The 15,099-nt window shown below is 37.0% G+C and overlaps 1 protein-coding gene and 1 pseudogene across 1 annotated transcript; both read left to right on the top strand.

The window, feature by feature from the left end:
- The first annotated feature begins 4,226 nt into the window (after positions 1-4,226).
- On the top strand, positions 4,227-8,776 carry LOC149134662 (uncharacterized; annotated as a pseudogene).
- On the top strand, positions 8,545-13,865 carry LOC149134661 (vasculin-like). Its single transcript, XM_089355166.1, has 2 exons — positions 8,545-8,772; positions 13,277-13,865. Exons 1-2 carry the CDS (start codon positions 8,560-8,562, stop codon positions 13,388-13,390), a joined length of 327 nt encoding a protein of 108 aa, XP_089211292.1. The 5' UTR covers positions 8,545-8,559; the 3' UTR covers positions 13,391-13,865.
- Positions 13,866-15,099: the final 1,234 nt, after the last annotated feature.

The raw sequence follows: 15,099 nt of genomic DNA, 5'->3' as shown, positions 1-15,099 counted from the left end.
CAGGGAGAGAAGGTTTCATCCCTAATATTTAGGATGTTATCTATTGATTCTTTCAATGTCCATATCATATTAGATAGGGATGTTGCATATCTTTTATTTTTGTCTCTGAATTATGCCAGGTGTTGTGTGTATCTTTCGTTGAACAAGTTGTCCATCATTCCAATATATGTCTTTGTTACTTTGTTGGGATCCATGATTTTAGCCTTATATATATCTTCTTTTTCCAGACAGTTGTTATTTAGAAGACAGTGATTTAGAGATCTACTGTTATATTGTCTTTCAGGGGTAGTTCTGCTATGTTTATTTTTATTGTGGTTGAGTATTATTGACCTTGTATTGGGGAGATAACTATAACAATGTTTCTGTTAAAGATTTTGTGTATTTGTGTGAATGTTGGAAGTGATTGTCTATTTTAATAATTTCCTCGCTATGTTAGTGGCTACATTCATGCTATAAGGTGGGTTAAACCATAAGATTTTCCTCCGTCTGCATCTTCTTGATCTATCTGTAATTTGGTTTAATGTAGTTTGGTATTCTTGAAGTTAGACCTTTCTAATGCAGCATTTTTTCAAAAGTGGCTTTATCAGCGGATAGATTGAAGACATACTTGCTAATGTTGTTAACTAGTTGTTTAATAACTGCTGGTGGGTGGTTTGAGCCTATGTCTATGTATAAGGCTTCCTCATTTGGTTTGTGGTAGGGTTTAAATTTGCCTAAGGTTCATGTTAATATCTAGGTAGTTGACTTTAAGGTTGGTACTAATTGTGGTTCTTAGACCTAATTGACTAAATATTTTGCATATTTTTTTTCCTTATCCTATCCGTATCATGTCTATTTCAATTGTGTGCCACTCCCAGGCCATTGTCCCTATATAAACCTGTGTTGGTTTTCTTTTGTTTGTTTTTTTCTAAGTATATCTAGGATATAGAGGCTTACAAGGTCACTATCTCTGCACCGTCATAGCTCCCCATTGCTACATCAAATAGCTCATCTCCATTCTTTTTTACCCAGTAAGAATTACCATGAAAAGGCAATGACTTCCTTGCATTCGGATTTGGTAGACGGAAACTGAAAGAAGCCCATCGTATATATGTATATATATATATGTATGTATGTGTGTTTGTGTGTCTGTGTTTGTCCCCCCACCATCATTTGACAACCGATGCTGATGTGTTTACGTCCCTGTAACTTAGCGGTTCGGCAAAAAGAGACCAATAGAATAAGTACTAGGCTTACAAAGAATAAGTCCTGGGGTCGATTTTCTCGACTAAAGGCGGTGCTCCAGCATGGCCGCAGTCAAATGACTGAAACCAGTAAAAGAGTAAAAAGAGAGAGTACACCTTACTAAATTCAAGTACCTTTTGAAGTAAGCTTTTTGAGATTGAGGTGTGTGTATATATATATATATATATATATATATATAAGATCGTTGCCAGTGCCCCTGGACTGGTTCTTGTGCGGGTGGCACATGAGATGCACCATTTTGAGCGTGGCCGTTGCCAGTACCGCCTGACTGGCTCCTGTAGGATTTTCGAGCGAGATCGTTGCCAGTGCCCCTGGACTGGCTTGTGCGGGTGGCACATAAAAGACACCATTTCGAGCGTGGCCGTTTTCGTGCGGGTGACACGTAAAAGCACCCACTACACTCTCTGAGTGGTTGGCGTTAGGAAGGGCATCCAGCTGTAGAAACTCTGCCAAATCAGACTGGAGCCTGGTGTTGCCATCCGGTTTCACCAGTCCTCAGTCAAATCGTCCAACCCATGCTAGCATGGAAAGCGGACGTTAAACGATGATGATGATGATGATGATATAATGCAAGAGAGTTAGGGGTTGAGGATTCAACCCACTAAGGGATAGTATCTATCCTGGGTGCACAATCAGCAAGGCCTTCTTTCTCTGTTATATATGTGTGTGTGTGTATAATGAGTTATTGATAAGGGATTATCAATCCAGGCAAAATACTTCTTAAACTCCCTGCTAATACAAATACACCAGGCTAACAAAGTTATTATACATGGGAGTTTACATGCATGTGTATACATATAGATATAGACATGGGAGAATATGTCCATGAGGAGCAAAGTAGAGGTTAATTCAATACAATTCCCCCATGTTTGATAGAACCAATGACCAAGTATTAAAGTATTTGGTTGACCATGTGTATAAATAGCCTATATCAAATTTCACACAGCATTTGGAGAATATTGAACCTAAAAACAATGCTTATATGTTAATGTGTGTTGACCTGACTACAAACACTAAGGTTTTATGACTGTCCTTTTCCCAAATCTCAGCCATCCTATACCCCTCTTCTATTAAGTGACCTCTTCCTCTATCCTTTTGTTACTTCTCTTCACCCCTTTGGAATCTGTCTTCCTCCTTTTCTCTATTCTACTTTCATCTTTCCATTTTTTATTTTTTGCTCTATAAACAATGGGAGGTGCCTTTTCAGTAAAAAAATTTTTTTGAAAATTTGTGAATTTTATCAAATTCCCCTTCTCCACTCAGTACCAATTTTGACTTTTTTTTCTTTTTTTGCACTTCATGCTTGAAAACGATGTGAGAAGCCTTGAAGGTTTAAAAAGAGGGAAAATTTGGGGAAATGGCAGCCACCCCCACAATCTCCACTTTCTTTATTTTCATACAGAAAATGAAATGTAATTTAAAAACAGTAGTGAAATCATTTAAAATTGTTTTTCATTAGCCCCCTCCCCTCCCTAATTTTAAAATTGCAGAATTGAATTTTTTCCACATTTTTTTAAACCATAGTTTTTTTAATCGTTGCAATTTCTTTCTGTTTATAATTTCAAAATAATTTTCAAATAAAACGGTGTTCAATGGAGAATTAGTTGTTTGTAGCACATCCCGTGATCATCTGCTACCTTACTTGTTTCTTTGTCACTCTGACATGTATTGATGTTTTTCAATATTCATTGCCCCATAATCACATTTTCTGGAATGATGATGTTGCTGGTACGTAAGCAACAATGACAAAAAAGATATTTATAATTTAAATTTTGAATGCCCCACCCCATATCAAGGGACTCCTTGTGTATGTTTCTTGTCTTGTAATGGCATTCAGCTGAGAGGGATTAAGCTGACTTCTATTGAATTCACCACATCACAAGTCAAGACAGTCCATGCACATCTCTTAGCAACCGATCCTGCAATGTGGTGAAGCCATTTCCGATTCAAGTGATGAATGCCAAAGACTCAAGGGCCAGATACAGGCTCCATATCTGCTTTAACCGTCATGAGGCACATCTTGAGCTGATCACCTCTCCACTCATGCCAACCCAGGGGAGGATCTGATGCTATTGCCTTCTGGATGAGTTCATTATGGGGAACCATGTAGTCTTCTCATCAGAAGAGTTCCCTGTGTGTGCATAAGGAAAAACATGCTGTGAAAATAAATTATCATTTACACACCTTTTTTTAAATCTCTATGTTGCCCTAATGAAATTCCTTACACACATGCTAAGCATGTGTGTGTTTGTCAGCATGTGTAACCTGCTGACAAACACACGCACACACACACACACACACATGCTCAGCATGAGTAATATACTTTTAGAGAGAGTGTGGTAAAAATGTATACATGAAGTTTACCATGAGAAAAGCAATAAAAATGGAAGAAAGAGAGATCTTTTCTGTTGCTGTCACAGACTTTGAAATTTTAAAATTAAGTGAACATTTTCAAATTTAGTGTATTGATGTACTTTGTTGCACTCAATTTGAGTTTGTGATTCATTTATTCCAGAAAAATGTTACCGAGGTTTGAAGTTTGATCATTTTTTATCCAATCACAAACAGGATTTGTGTGTAATAATTATCTTAAAATGAAAGTAAACTTTAGGAGATGAGTTTGTAAACAAAACGAAAGCAATGCAAAGAGAGTGAGTGTCAAAGAGTATGGTAAATATCAAACCTGGGTACCAAACTGTAAATCCATTAATCGTTAATTAACAAATGATTTAACTTTTAAGTTAGCTTTGGAACTCATTATTGGCCTAATTAACTTCCATTACATTTAAGTCTTTAAAAATGTAATGGAAGTTATCGATAAACTGTTAATGCTAATTTTTACTTTAGAAAAAAACAAAACATCAGTTTTTGCTCTAAAAACACTTTCTAGCGTGCCAAAAAAACTTTTTTGCCTTTTTAAGGGCTTTAGAACCCCAAACTTCAGTTTTTTTTTTCTTTTTTTTTTTAGAGTTAAAAAATGTTGATTTTATAGTTTTAACTTTTAAAAGACCTAAAACAAAGGCTGATTTCATAGTTTTGGCCGTCTTTTTAGGTTTTTAAAGGCTTTTAGAGCCAGAAAAGTGTAAAAAGAGTGTAGTGTTCAAGAGACCCTATGGGGCTGCCATGGCCAAGGCACATGCCCTTTGGAACCAGCAAGATCGCAGCGCTATGGCAGCAGACAGCATCTATGCTGAGGTGGGGAGGAGGCTGGTTGTCCCTGGCATAATGAGGTGGAACTCCATCTATGACTCTGGTGGTCCTCAACACCATCCTGGAGACTAAGAGGCCTGTTCTCCATAGAGTCATGACCCAGTTGAAGGTCAACAGCTTCAATGACCAGGATATCGACTTAATGAAGGAGTATGTCAAGGTAATAAATTAATAATAAAATAATATTATATTATTATATAATATAATATACCTTGAGACTCTGCTGCCAACAGTTGCTGCGATGATCATTAGGCTCAAGGACTTGAAGGCCATTGGTCAATGCACTTTTGGTAGGCATCAACAAAAGGTTTAGGACCCTCCTGGAGGATGAGGAATGCCAGCTGGCTGTTAACTTCCACCCCAGGTTTTGCATCATCTGGTTGCATAAGTATGACAACAACAAGGTTGTCAAGGTGAGGGAAAACATGGAGAGTAAGGTTGAGGAGACCATGAGGCAGCAGTCTGACAAAGTGAGCAGTAACAACGAAGAGGAGGAAGATGACTTCTTTAGTGGTGTCACCCAGCCAAAAGAGAACAGCAGGAGCCACAGTTCACTCAAGGACAAGGCCCAGAATTTAGTCAAGACCTGGCTGGAGACCAACTCCAAAGACTTGCTGACAGATGCTGCTTTCTTAGGTGAGCAAGTGTTGGTGGATTTGTTCATCAAGGTCAACAGCTATCCCCTCCAGTGCCACAGTGGAGCATTTGTTGTCTATGTGCAAGGACAAGAGATCATCCCTGTCTGATGAAAACTTTGACATGCTAATTTTCATGAGGGGCAACATGCATCTCATCAACAAAATGGAGAATGAGAAGAAGAGGAAAAATTATGTATATATCATGTTTTTCATTAAAAATTTTTTTTTTTTTTTACGGCCACTTTATCAATAGACTTTTTTAGTTTAATAATAATAGTGTTTCACTTGAGGGGTTTTTTTTACATTTTTCTGGTTCTAAAAGCCTTTAAAAACCTTAAAAACCACCACAAAAAACTATGAAATCAACCTTCTTCTAGGTCTTCTAAACATTAAAACTATAAAATCAGCATTTTTTAACTCTAAAGCAATAAAATACTATAGCTTTGGAGTTCTAATGCTCTTTAAAAGGCCAAAAAGACTGATTTTATAGTTTTGGCACTTTTTAAAGATATTTTTAGGTGGTTTTAGAGCAGAAACTGATTCTTTTGTTTTTTCTATAATAAAAATTAACACTAATGGTTTATCGATAAATTCTTTTAAAGAATTAACTGATTAATGGTATTGAAGTTAACTTTTTGGTTAATAGCTTAATGGTTAACAAAGTTAACTTTTCGATTAATGATGCCCACCTTTGGTAGATATATATAGAGATACATTGGTGGTGAAGGATAAAGAGTGGGAGAGTTGTCAGTCTAAAAGTTTTCTACTATTATTTACGGATGGCCTTTTCTCTGGGACACAGTTCTCAAAAATCACATTCATTTTTTCTTGAGGATACAGTGTTTCAGAGCCTTTCTAGGCTAAACACACATACATAACCACATACACTTGCATTTATATATATGTGTGTGTGTACCTCATAAACACTTTCTTTTTTCTTGTTATTGTCAAACTAAATATATTTAACCCTTTCGTTACCAAAGCACTCAAAGCTGCCCGAAAAAAGTTTTGGTTCATGCGACCAAGCTGCCCAAAACCGCCCATCATCACATATTCATATTTAAATGAGAATATCAGAGCAAATCTCATTAGTACATTCGTGAAAACCCGTGATTATACTGCGTAAACAGTTCAGTTATAGTTTTGTACAATGATTGACGTGTTTTTTTAATTTTGTGAGATTTTTTTCCAAATTTGTTCCTGTTGTGTTTTTTAAATTTGTAATTCTGACTAAAAATGGATACGAATTTTATTCTATCAAGCAGCGAGTCAGAATTCGAAGGATTTTCCATTGAAGACCTTGATAAATCTAACTCAGTAACCAAAAAAAAAAAAAAAGCACGTGGTATTTGATAATGAGTCTGATGTTTCATTTTCTGAAAGTGAAAGCAGTGAATCCGAGAGCTCCGATGATAGCGATAAAGATAATGAATTGGTACCTGAATGGAGTGAAAATTTAAAATTTAAAAACTGTTTCTTTCAGTGATTTTTCTTAAGAAACTGAACCAAGTCACAATTTTACCCAGGAGAGCAAAGCTTTGGACTATTTCTTTTTGCTTTTTCCGATGTACCTATTTGAAATAATTACAGCGGAAACAAACTGTTACGCTGAATGTAAACAAAGCATAAAAAGGATAATTTGTGGTTTCCCACAAACTTGAATGAAATTAAAGCATATTTTGCCATAAATATTATTATAGGCATTAGAAAGTTACCCAGAATAACAAATTACTGGAGTAGTGATGAACCCTTTGGAGACGAATATGTCTCAAGTATAATGACGAGGACACAGTTTTTAAAATTAACTCAATATCTACATATAAGAGACACGAGCAGTACACCAGTACGTGGAGAACCAGACTTTGATCCCTTATTTAAAATAAGATCCCTCATTGACTGTGTTCAAAACACATATAAAACAGTTTATAGACCAGGGAGACATTTATCAATTGATGAGGGTATGGTGGGCTATAAAGGCCAAGTGCGTTTTCAACAGTATATGCCAGGAAAGCCCACAAAATGGGGGATCAAAGTTTGGAAGATTTGTGAATCAAATACTGGGTACTGCTCTGGATTTGAATTTTACACAGGAAAAAGAGACAATTATGTAAGTCAGCATGGCCTAGGGTATGATGTGGTCTGGAATTTATCATTTCCATACCATAACCAGGGCTGTATATTATTTTTTGACCGATTTTTCAGTTCGGTCAAACTTGTGTGTAATTTTAATTTACCTGTAAGGTGAATGACGAATTTTGATTAATTTCTTTTGTAAATCATTATTGTATATTTCTGTGTATCTATGTATGTGGGAGATCTTATAGCAAATATGAGTATTACTAATGCGTTTATACTATATACCAAATCAGGACCTGCTCGAAAGCGATGCGACCATCTGCAGTTCCGTGCAGATGTAGCAACGCAACTAAGAGCTGGTTATTTCTCAAAAAAAATAACTGTAGGGAGAAAAAGTAAAGCCTGCCAGAGAGATATCCCTCTCAGGTATCGCCACCATTTTCAAATTTACTTCGTTTTTATTTTTCTTTGTGTGTAATTTTAATTTACCTGTAAGGTGAGTGACGAATTTTGATTAATTTCTTTTGTAAATCATTATTGTATATTTCTGTGTATCTATGTATGTGGGAGATCTTATTTAATCTAGTTGATGGTGTGTGTGTATTTTGTTTTCTAGTTTTCTTCATAGACAAATTCCAGTCTTTCGTTTTACTTATACCTTTATGGTACACCTGTCTTTTGTGTGTTTAAATTCACCTGATGAATCCAGTAATGTGCACAACTCTTCTATAGTAAAATTTTGTTGTATACCCAATTGAATATTAGCTAATAACCCATGTTCTATAGCGATGTTTGAACAGAAATTTTTATAATTTTATATTTTGTTGAATTTACCTGTAATTAGACTCACTTTGTGACAAAAATTATGGTATAGAATTGGTTGATAAATAAAAACGTTAGAAACCAGACTAAATTTATGATTATGTTAGAAATTAATTGAAACACATAAGAAGTGTATTTTGGTTAGAAATATGGTAACGAAAGGGTTAACAACATATTAGTTATTGTTATTAAAATCTTTGTCTTCATTTAATAATTGTGTAATAATGTGTTACCTTGAAACACCCCTGCACAATGCCTAGAACTTAATGCTAACCAAACCAACATGGTAAAACAGTGGAAGGTGAAAAAAATGACTTCTTAGAATCTTAATATACATTGCTATTAGGATTTGAATACTTTTTCTATATTTCATGAAAATGAAAGTAATATGAAACCAAACTAGAGCTAAACCCAAGTAATTGTGTTAGTTGTATATCAATGATGATGTTAAGTTAAAAAATATTTTTTATGTTAGGCTACAATAATCAAAGAATAAATCATTAAAAGTGAAATAAGAGCATAATTATAAATAACAGTATTGATATGATTTACCATAAAAACTTTATAAATGTTATGTTTTCAGAATTATGTTTGCAATTCACCTCAAGAATTAGTAAATGGAATTGATCTGTTGTCAATGAAAGACAACAGTACTTCGCTTCTTTCAAGCTCTCTAGAGGCAGAGCAAAGACTTCTGCGTGAAATGGGTTGGAATGAAACTGAAGAAGAATATGTCATAACAGAAGATGACAAGAAAGAATTTCAGAAGTTAACCAATCAAGTAAGTTAGATCAAATTGACAATTTTCCTAATAAGATTTTCTTTGCTTATCCTGAGCCAACATTTTCCCTTGATTAATTAGTCATAAATCTGAGAGGAATTCTTACATTACTAATTTTATAATGTGAAAAACAAGAATATGACTAATGTCAACTTACATGACTACTGTAACCCATCATGTATTGGCACAGAAAACAGTTTCTTCAGTAGAAAACAATATAAAAATAAATGAAAAGTTATTTTAACAGTAGATATAGCCTGTATCATCCAGATCATATCTCATGGATCAGCAGAAAGGGAAAGTGTATGATGGCCACAATTTTAACCTGTTTGTACATATATATATATATGAGAATGTGTGTCTGTCTGTCTGTGTGAATCCCTAAAACTTGAGAACTACCAATTTCATTCAAATTTTACACATCCCTTATATACGAGGTAGTGTTTTAGGCCAAAATTTTAAAAAACTTTTTGCCTAGTGCGAGCCCAGTGCAATATCACATCTCCTCCATTATTGCAGTATTACGTGTCAAATGTCAGACAGTTTCAAAATATAAACTGAAGCTAAAACTTATCAAAATATTCTTATTGTTTCTTCAACTTACCGGACAAGGGCTCCTGGCTCCTTTTACTGCAGGCAAAGGAGTAAAAAACGAAGGTATTTTGACTTGTCCGGGCATTGCTATTACACACAAATTAACAATTCCACTCAAGTGATAAACACAAACCACCTCGTGCTGACTGCAAAACTCCCACCAAATTACCCAGAAACACACACACACATGTCCATTTCATATATCTTCTTTCAATTTTTGCTCTATGCAAATAAAATTTTTACAGATACAACTGCTTACAAAAATATGGATTCATATATAATTTCTTTCTATGTTCATAATTAAATCAATGTTTTCATGATTACACAGACGTCCAATACAATAGCTCTCACAAACACACTATGTATAAATTCGTTCTTCAGGAATTTTCAAACTACATAATAAGCAGAATTATCGGATTAAGACAGTAGGATGTTTTGAGGGAGATTTGGCTGCTATTTCTACCAGGTCTACCTACCATGTAGAGGTCTGATCTTAATTTTCATTCACATATTTGCATTTCAAAAATTAAACATAATCTTTTCCATAAATCAACTATCGTACAAATTTTCTACAATGACATTTTCTATGTATGTGTACCTTAAAAGACGTCAATCATCATGACATACACCTTCACTCAAACTCTCATCTTTCTCACCCACTTTCTCTCTCACATACACATGCACGCACACACACTCACGTGCGCGTGCGCACACACACACACACTCACGTGCGCGTGCGCACACACACACACACGCACGTTCATTTCATATATCTTTCAATTTTTGCTCTCTGCAAATAACATTCTTTACGGATACAACTGCTTACAAAAATAGGTATTAATGTATAATTTCTTTCTATGTTCATAATTAAATCAATGTTTTAATGATTAGAGAGAGGTGCAATAGAATAGCTATCAGAAAGACACAACGTACAAATTCGTTCTTCACAACTCCTGAAGCTGTTTTCTGACAAGGAGGTGGGAGTCAGGAAATTTTCATACAGCTGGAGGCCTCAATTGAAACAGGAGACCTGATATGATAAGGTTGAGAAATGCTGTTATAGATATGCCTAACTGAAAAAGATCACAGCCACATCATCCAAACAGACCAGGTGAAACCGGGCTTAGCTGCTAGTAGATCATAAAATTATAATCTGCATGGTCAGTCCAGATTCGACTCATAGGTGAGGATGATGCTATTAGAGGCTGAACATGTCTTTCCCTGCATGTAGAGCCTACATGTAAAGCCATCTTGGATGATGGAGATGAACAACAGTATCCCATGTGGTAGACTTGAGATATCTCTTTCAACATGAAACTGGTTAAGCCACAAATAATATATATATGTATAAATTCAAATTACGACAAATGTAAATAAACAAACGAAGTTTGCTTTTAGAAGCGTTGAGATGTCTTAGAAAGTTAAAGAAGTGATTTTAAATTCTCAATCGCAGAATAATGCTAATAATATAGCCTGAACAGGATAAACTACCCCTATTTTGCAGAAAAAAGTGTAGGTGGCTAGCTGTGGACTCGAACTCACATCCCCGTGATTACGCATCACGATGCTTTGACCGATTAAGCTAAACTACCCCACTTGTATATATGTGTGTATGTATGTATATACTGAAGTGGTATCAAAGAGTTCCCAGACTAGTTATGTTTAATAAAAAATAACTTATTTACCTATATTTTAATATCATCTCCTTCGAAATAGTTACCTTGCACAGCAATACACCGGTCCTGGCATTCTTGCCACTTTTGGAATCCAGCCTGGAAGTTGTTTTCCATAAGTGAATCAAGGACCTGTGATTCACTCTGGATCTCAACAATGGTGTTAAAACAGCAACCTTTGAGCTAAATTTTCATCTTGGGGAAGAGATGGAAGTCCACTGGCTGTGTGGTAAGTAGCTTGCTTACCATCCATATGGTTCCAGGTTCATTCCCACTGCGTGGCACCTTGGGCAAGTGTCTTCTACTATAGCCTCGGGCCAACCGAAGCTTTGTGAGTGGATTTGGTAGACGGAAACTGAAAGAAGCCCGTCGTATATATGTATATATATATATATGTATGTGTGTGTCTGTGTTTGTCCCCCTAACATCGCTTGACAACTGATGCTGGTGTGTTTACGTCCCCGTAACTTAGCGGTTCGACAAAAGAGACTGATAGAATAAGTACTAGGCATCCAAAGAGTAAGTCCTTAGGTCGATTTGCTCGACTAAAGGCGGTGCTCCAGCATGGCCACAGTCAAATGACTGAAACAAGTAAAAGAGTAAAAGAGTAGGTACTAAATCTGGCAAATAGGGTGGGTGCAGAAGTAATACCATATTGTTTTTGGTGAGAAACTCATGGGTAAGAAGAGCTAGGTGATGGTGCATTGTCATCATGATGAATCCAATTCTTGCTCCACAGATCCAGTCACTTTCACTGAATATCCTCCCACAAACACTTCAAAACATCGCAGTAGAACTCTTGATTGATGGTCTGGCTCTGGGGGATGGATTCTCAATGTACAATACCTTGGATGTCGAAAAAAATAACAAGCATGCTCTTGATTGAGCTGCGGCTCTATTGTGCCCTCTTCAGTCATGGAGAATGAAGGGCTTTTCCATTGTGATGACTGCTGTTTCATCTCAGGGTCGTACCTGTAGATCCAACTCTCATCACCAGTGATGATCTTTGACATGAAGGATGGGTCATCAGTGGCACACTGACAGAGATCTTAACAAACTTTGACATAATGTTCTTTCTGCTCGAGGGTTAGCAGGTAGGGAACAAACTTAGCAGACACACTGCATGTTCAATCAAGATGTTTGGATTGCTTGCACTGACCCATATGACAGACCAACAACATCAGCAGTATTGCTGATTGTCCTCCGACAATCCTCATGCACAAGCTATGAATTTTCTCCACATATCTGGGGTGACATTCAAGGCAGGTCTTCCAGGGATGTTCTTCCACTTTTGAAATGCCCATACCACTTGAAACATTGTGTAGATCCATTGCCTCATCACCATAAGCTTGTAGCATGCTCAATGTCTCTGTAGCAGACTTCCCTAGTTGAACACAAAATTTCACATTGGCTCTTTGTTTCATGGCAAAATCACAGACTACAGCATACACATGATCACAAAAACAAATTTCACAATTTGCTAAGTAAGCACAGTGAGGTCACTCAGCACACTGCCTCATGAAGGTCACTGCTAGCTCTCACTGTGCATGCAACCATGTGCTACATCTGTTGGTGCATTAGAGAACCAGTCTGGGAACTTTTTGATTCCACCATGTATTTATTTATATTTATATATATATGTTCACACACACACATGCATACATTATATATATATATATATATACATATACACACACACACACAATATGTATTTGTATGTACAAATATATTTTTATGTATAGATATGGATATATGTGTGTTGTGTGTATATATATATATATATATATATATATATATATATACTCTTTTACTTGTTTCAGTCATTTGACTGCGGCCATGCTGGAGCACCGCCTTTAGTCGAGCAAATCAACCCTAGTATTTATTCTATCGGTCTCTTTTGCCAAACTGCTAAGTTACGGGGACGTAAACACACCACCATTGGTTGTCAAGCGATGGTGGGGGGACAAACACAGACACACAAACACACACATATATACGACAGGCTTCTTTCAGTTTCCGTCTACCAAATCCACTCACAAGGCTTTGGTCGGCCCGAAGCTATAGTAGAAGACACTTGTCCAAGGTGCCACGCAGTGGGACTGAACCTGGAACCATGTGGTTGGTAAGCAAGCTACTTACCACACTGCCACTCCTGCGCCTTATATATATATATTAATGAGATTCCAACTTAGTATGATTTTTATGTTTTATTACTTAAAATTTTTACAATCATACAGACTTGTTGCTTTGGACATTTGATGTGTATGAGTAAAGGCACCTGTGTACAGAAGTGCCTGTCACTGAAAGTGGATGGTACTTGTGGAAGAAAGAGACCCAGGATGAAGTTGTGAGGTCCCATCTCAGGATGTTAGGGCTCACTGAGGAAATGACAATTGACCAAGATGAGAAACCTGCCCACATCAGCAAAACTAAATGCTAGAAGCATTGTGTTCCACCCACATGTAACAATAAACTTTTCACACACCCTTCCCCAAAAAACCAAACTACATCTCTTCTAAACTGCATTGTTGCCTTCCTCACATTTCCTCTTCATACACTATGGTTGACTCTCACTTCCCTTCCCTGCCCTCACTGCTCTGCTCACTGTATTGCTGCTTTCCCTCTCCCCGTCTTTATACCCAAGTTTTCACCAGTCCCTGCAATCCCCACTCCCTACTCGCACCTTCTTGGTAATACTCGGCTGTGTATATTATGACCTCCATTCCTTGAGGGCATGGCTTGGCAATTGCCACCATCGATCTTCCTCTTCTTTACTCTACCATCCCATCTATGCTTTGACCCTTGTTACTTGTGAGCATATCCTGGCACTTCACCACCATCTCTCTCTTGCTCTCTCTGGCACTTTTGCTGTTTCACACTCTCTCCCTTTTTCCCTTGATCTTTTCTCTGGCTAGGTAGCTATGTATCTCCTCTACAGCAACGTACCTGTTTCTGTCCTCATTCTTGATCACTCTCTCTCCTTCTCGCTTTTCCCTCTGGCTAGGTAACTGAGTATCTCCTTTATATCAGTACACCTGTTTCTGTCCTCTTCCTTGTACCTCTCTCTCTCTCTCCCTCCCTCCCTCCTCTCTTCCCCCTCTCTCTCTTCCTCTTTCTTTTATCTCCTTCTCTGGCCGGGTATCCATGTACCTTGTCTATAGCAAGACACCTGTTTCAACCTCTCTTTTTCCTCTGTCACACTCTAAATTTTCATCATCTGACAAAAGATCCCCTCCTTCAGAGCCCCCTCCCCTCTCAAAATTCCTTGTCTTATAAGTTACTTGGTGCCACGTAAAAAGCATCCAGTCCACACTGTAAAGTAGTTGGTATTTGGAAGAGCATCCAGCTGTAAAATTCATGCCAAAACTGACTTGTGCTGGTGTTACATAAAAAGCACTCAGTCCAATCTACAGAGTGGTTGGTGTTAGGAAGGGCATCCAGCCATAAAAACCGTCAAAATAGACACAACAGCCTGGGATAGTCTCCTACCTGGCCAGCTCCTGTCAACCGTCTTACCCATGCATGCATGGAAGGTGGACATTAAGCGATGATGGGGATGATGATGATATATATATATCGACTTTCCCAGTTTTTTTATACTTCTTTTAGTTTTAAAAATTAAATTAATCTAAAATATACTCTCCTTCATTTTCTATAATGCTCTTCCATCTATGCGATAGACTTGCAAGACCCCTCTTCCAAAATTCACTTGACCATGATGAAAAATACTCCTCCAGTACTGTTCTCACCTCGTCTACAAAATTCAAATTTTTTCCGTCGAAATGATTTTGAGGATTGCAGAATAAATAATAATCAGCAATTCCAGCTTTCAGAATGTCATCCTCACTGTATGTAGCTGTGCATTATCCTGATGGAAGAACACTTTCGTCTTCAAAGCAAAGATGGTTGTTTTTTTTCTTGTGCTGACTTAACCCTTTCATTACTTAGCTGACCGAAAAATTTTTTGGTTCATAAGACCAACCCGGCCATAGCCAGCTGAGAGTACCCATTGTTATTTAAATGTAAATTTGAACCCAAATCTTGTTAGTACATTCGTTAA

The sequence above is a fragment of the Octopus bimaculoides genome, chromosome 7 (genome assembly GCF_046866305.1).
Source record: "Octopus bimaculoides isolate indiv1 chromosome 7, ASM4686630v1, whole genome shotgun sequence".
Classification (NCBI taxonomy): Eukaryota; Metazoa; Mollusca; class Cephalopoda; order Octopoda; family Octopodidae; genus Octopus; species Octopus bimaculoides.
This window is presented reverse-complemented; position numbering and strand designations above follow the sequence as displayed.

What these genes read in the sequence shown, in the direction of transcription:
- LOC149134661 (XM_089355166.1), top strand. Translation starts at nt 8,560, where the DNA reads ATGTTATGTTTTCAGAATTATGTTTGCAATTCACCTCAAGAATTAGTA. An exon ending in TTCAGAAGTTAACCAATCAA is followed by an intron (nt 8,773 to 13,276) that starts GTAAGTTAGATC and finishes ACAATCATACAG; the next exon opens with ACTTGTTGCTTTGGACATTT.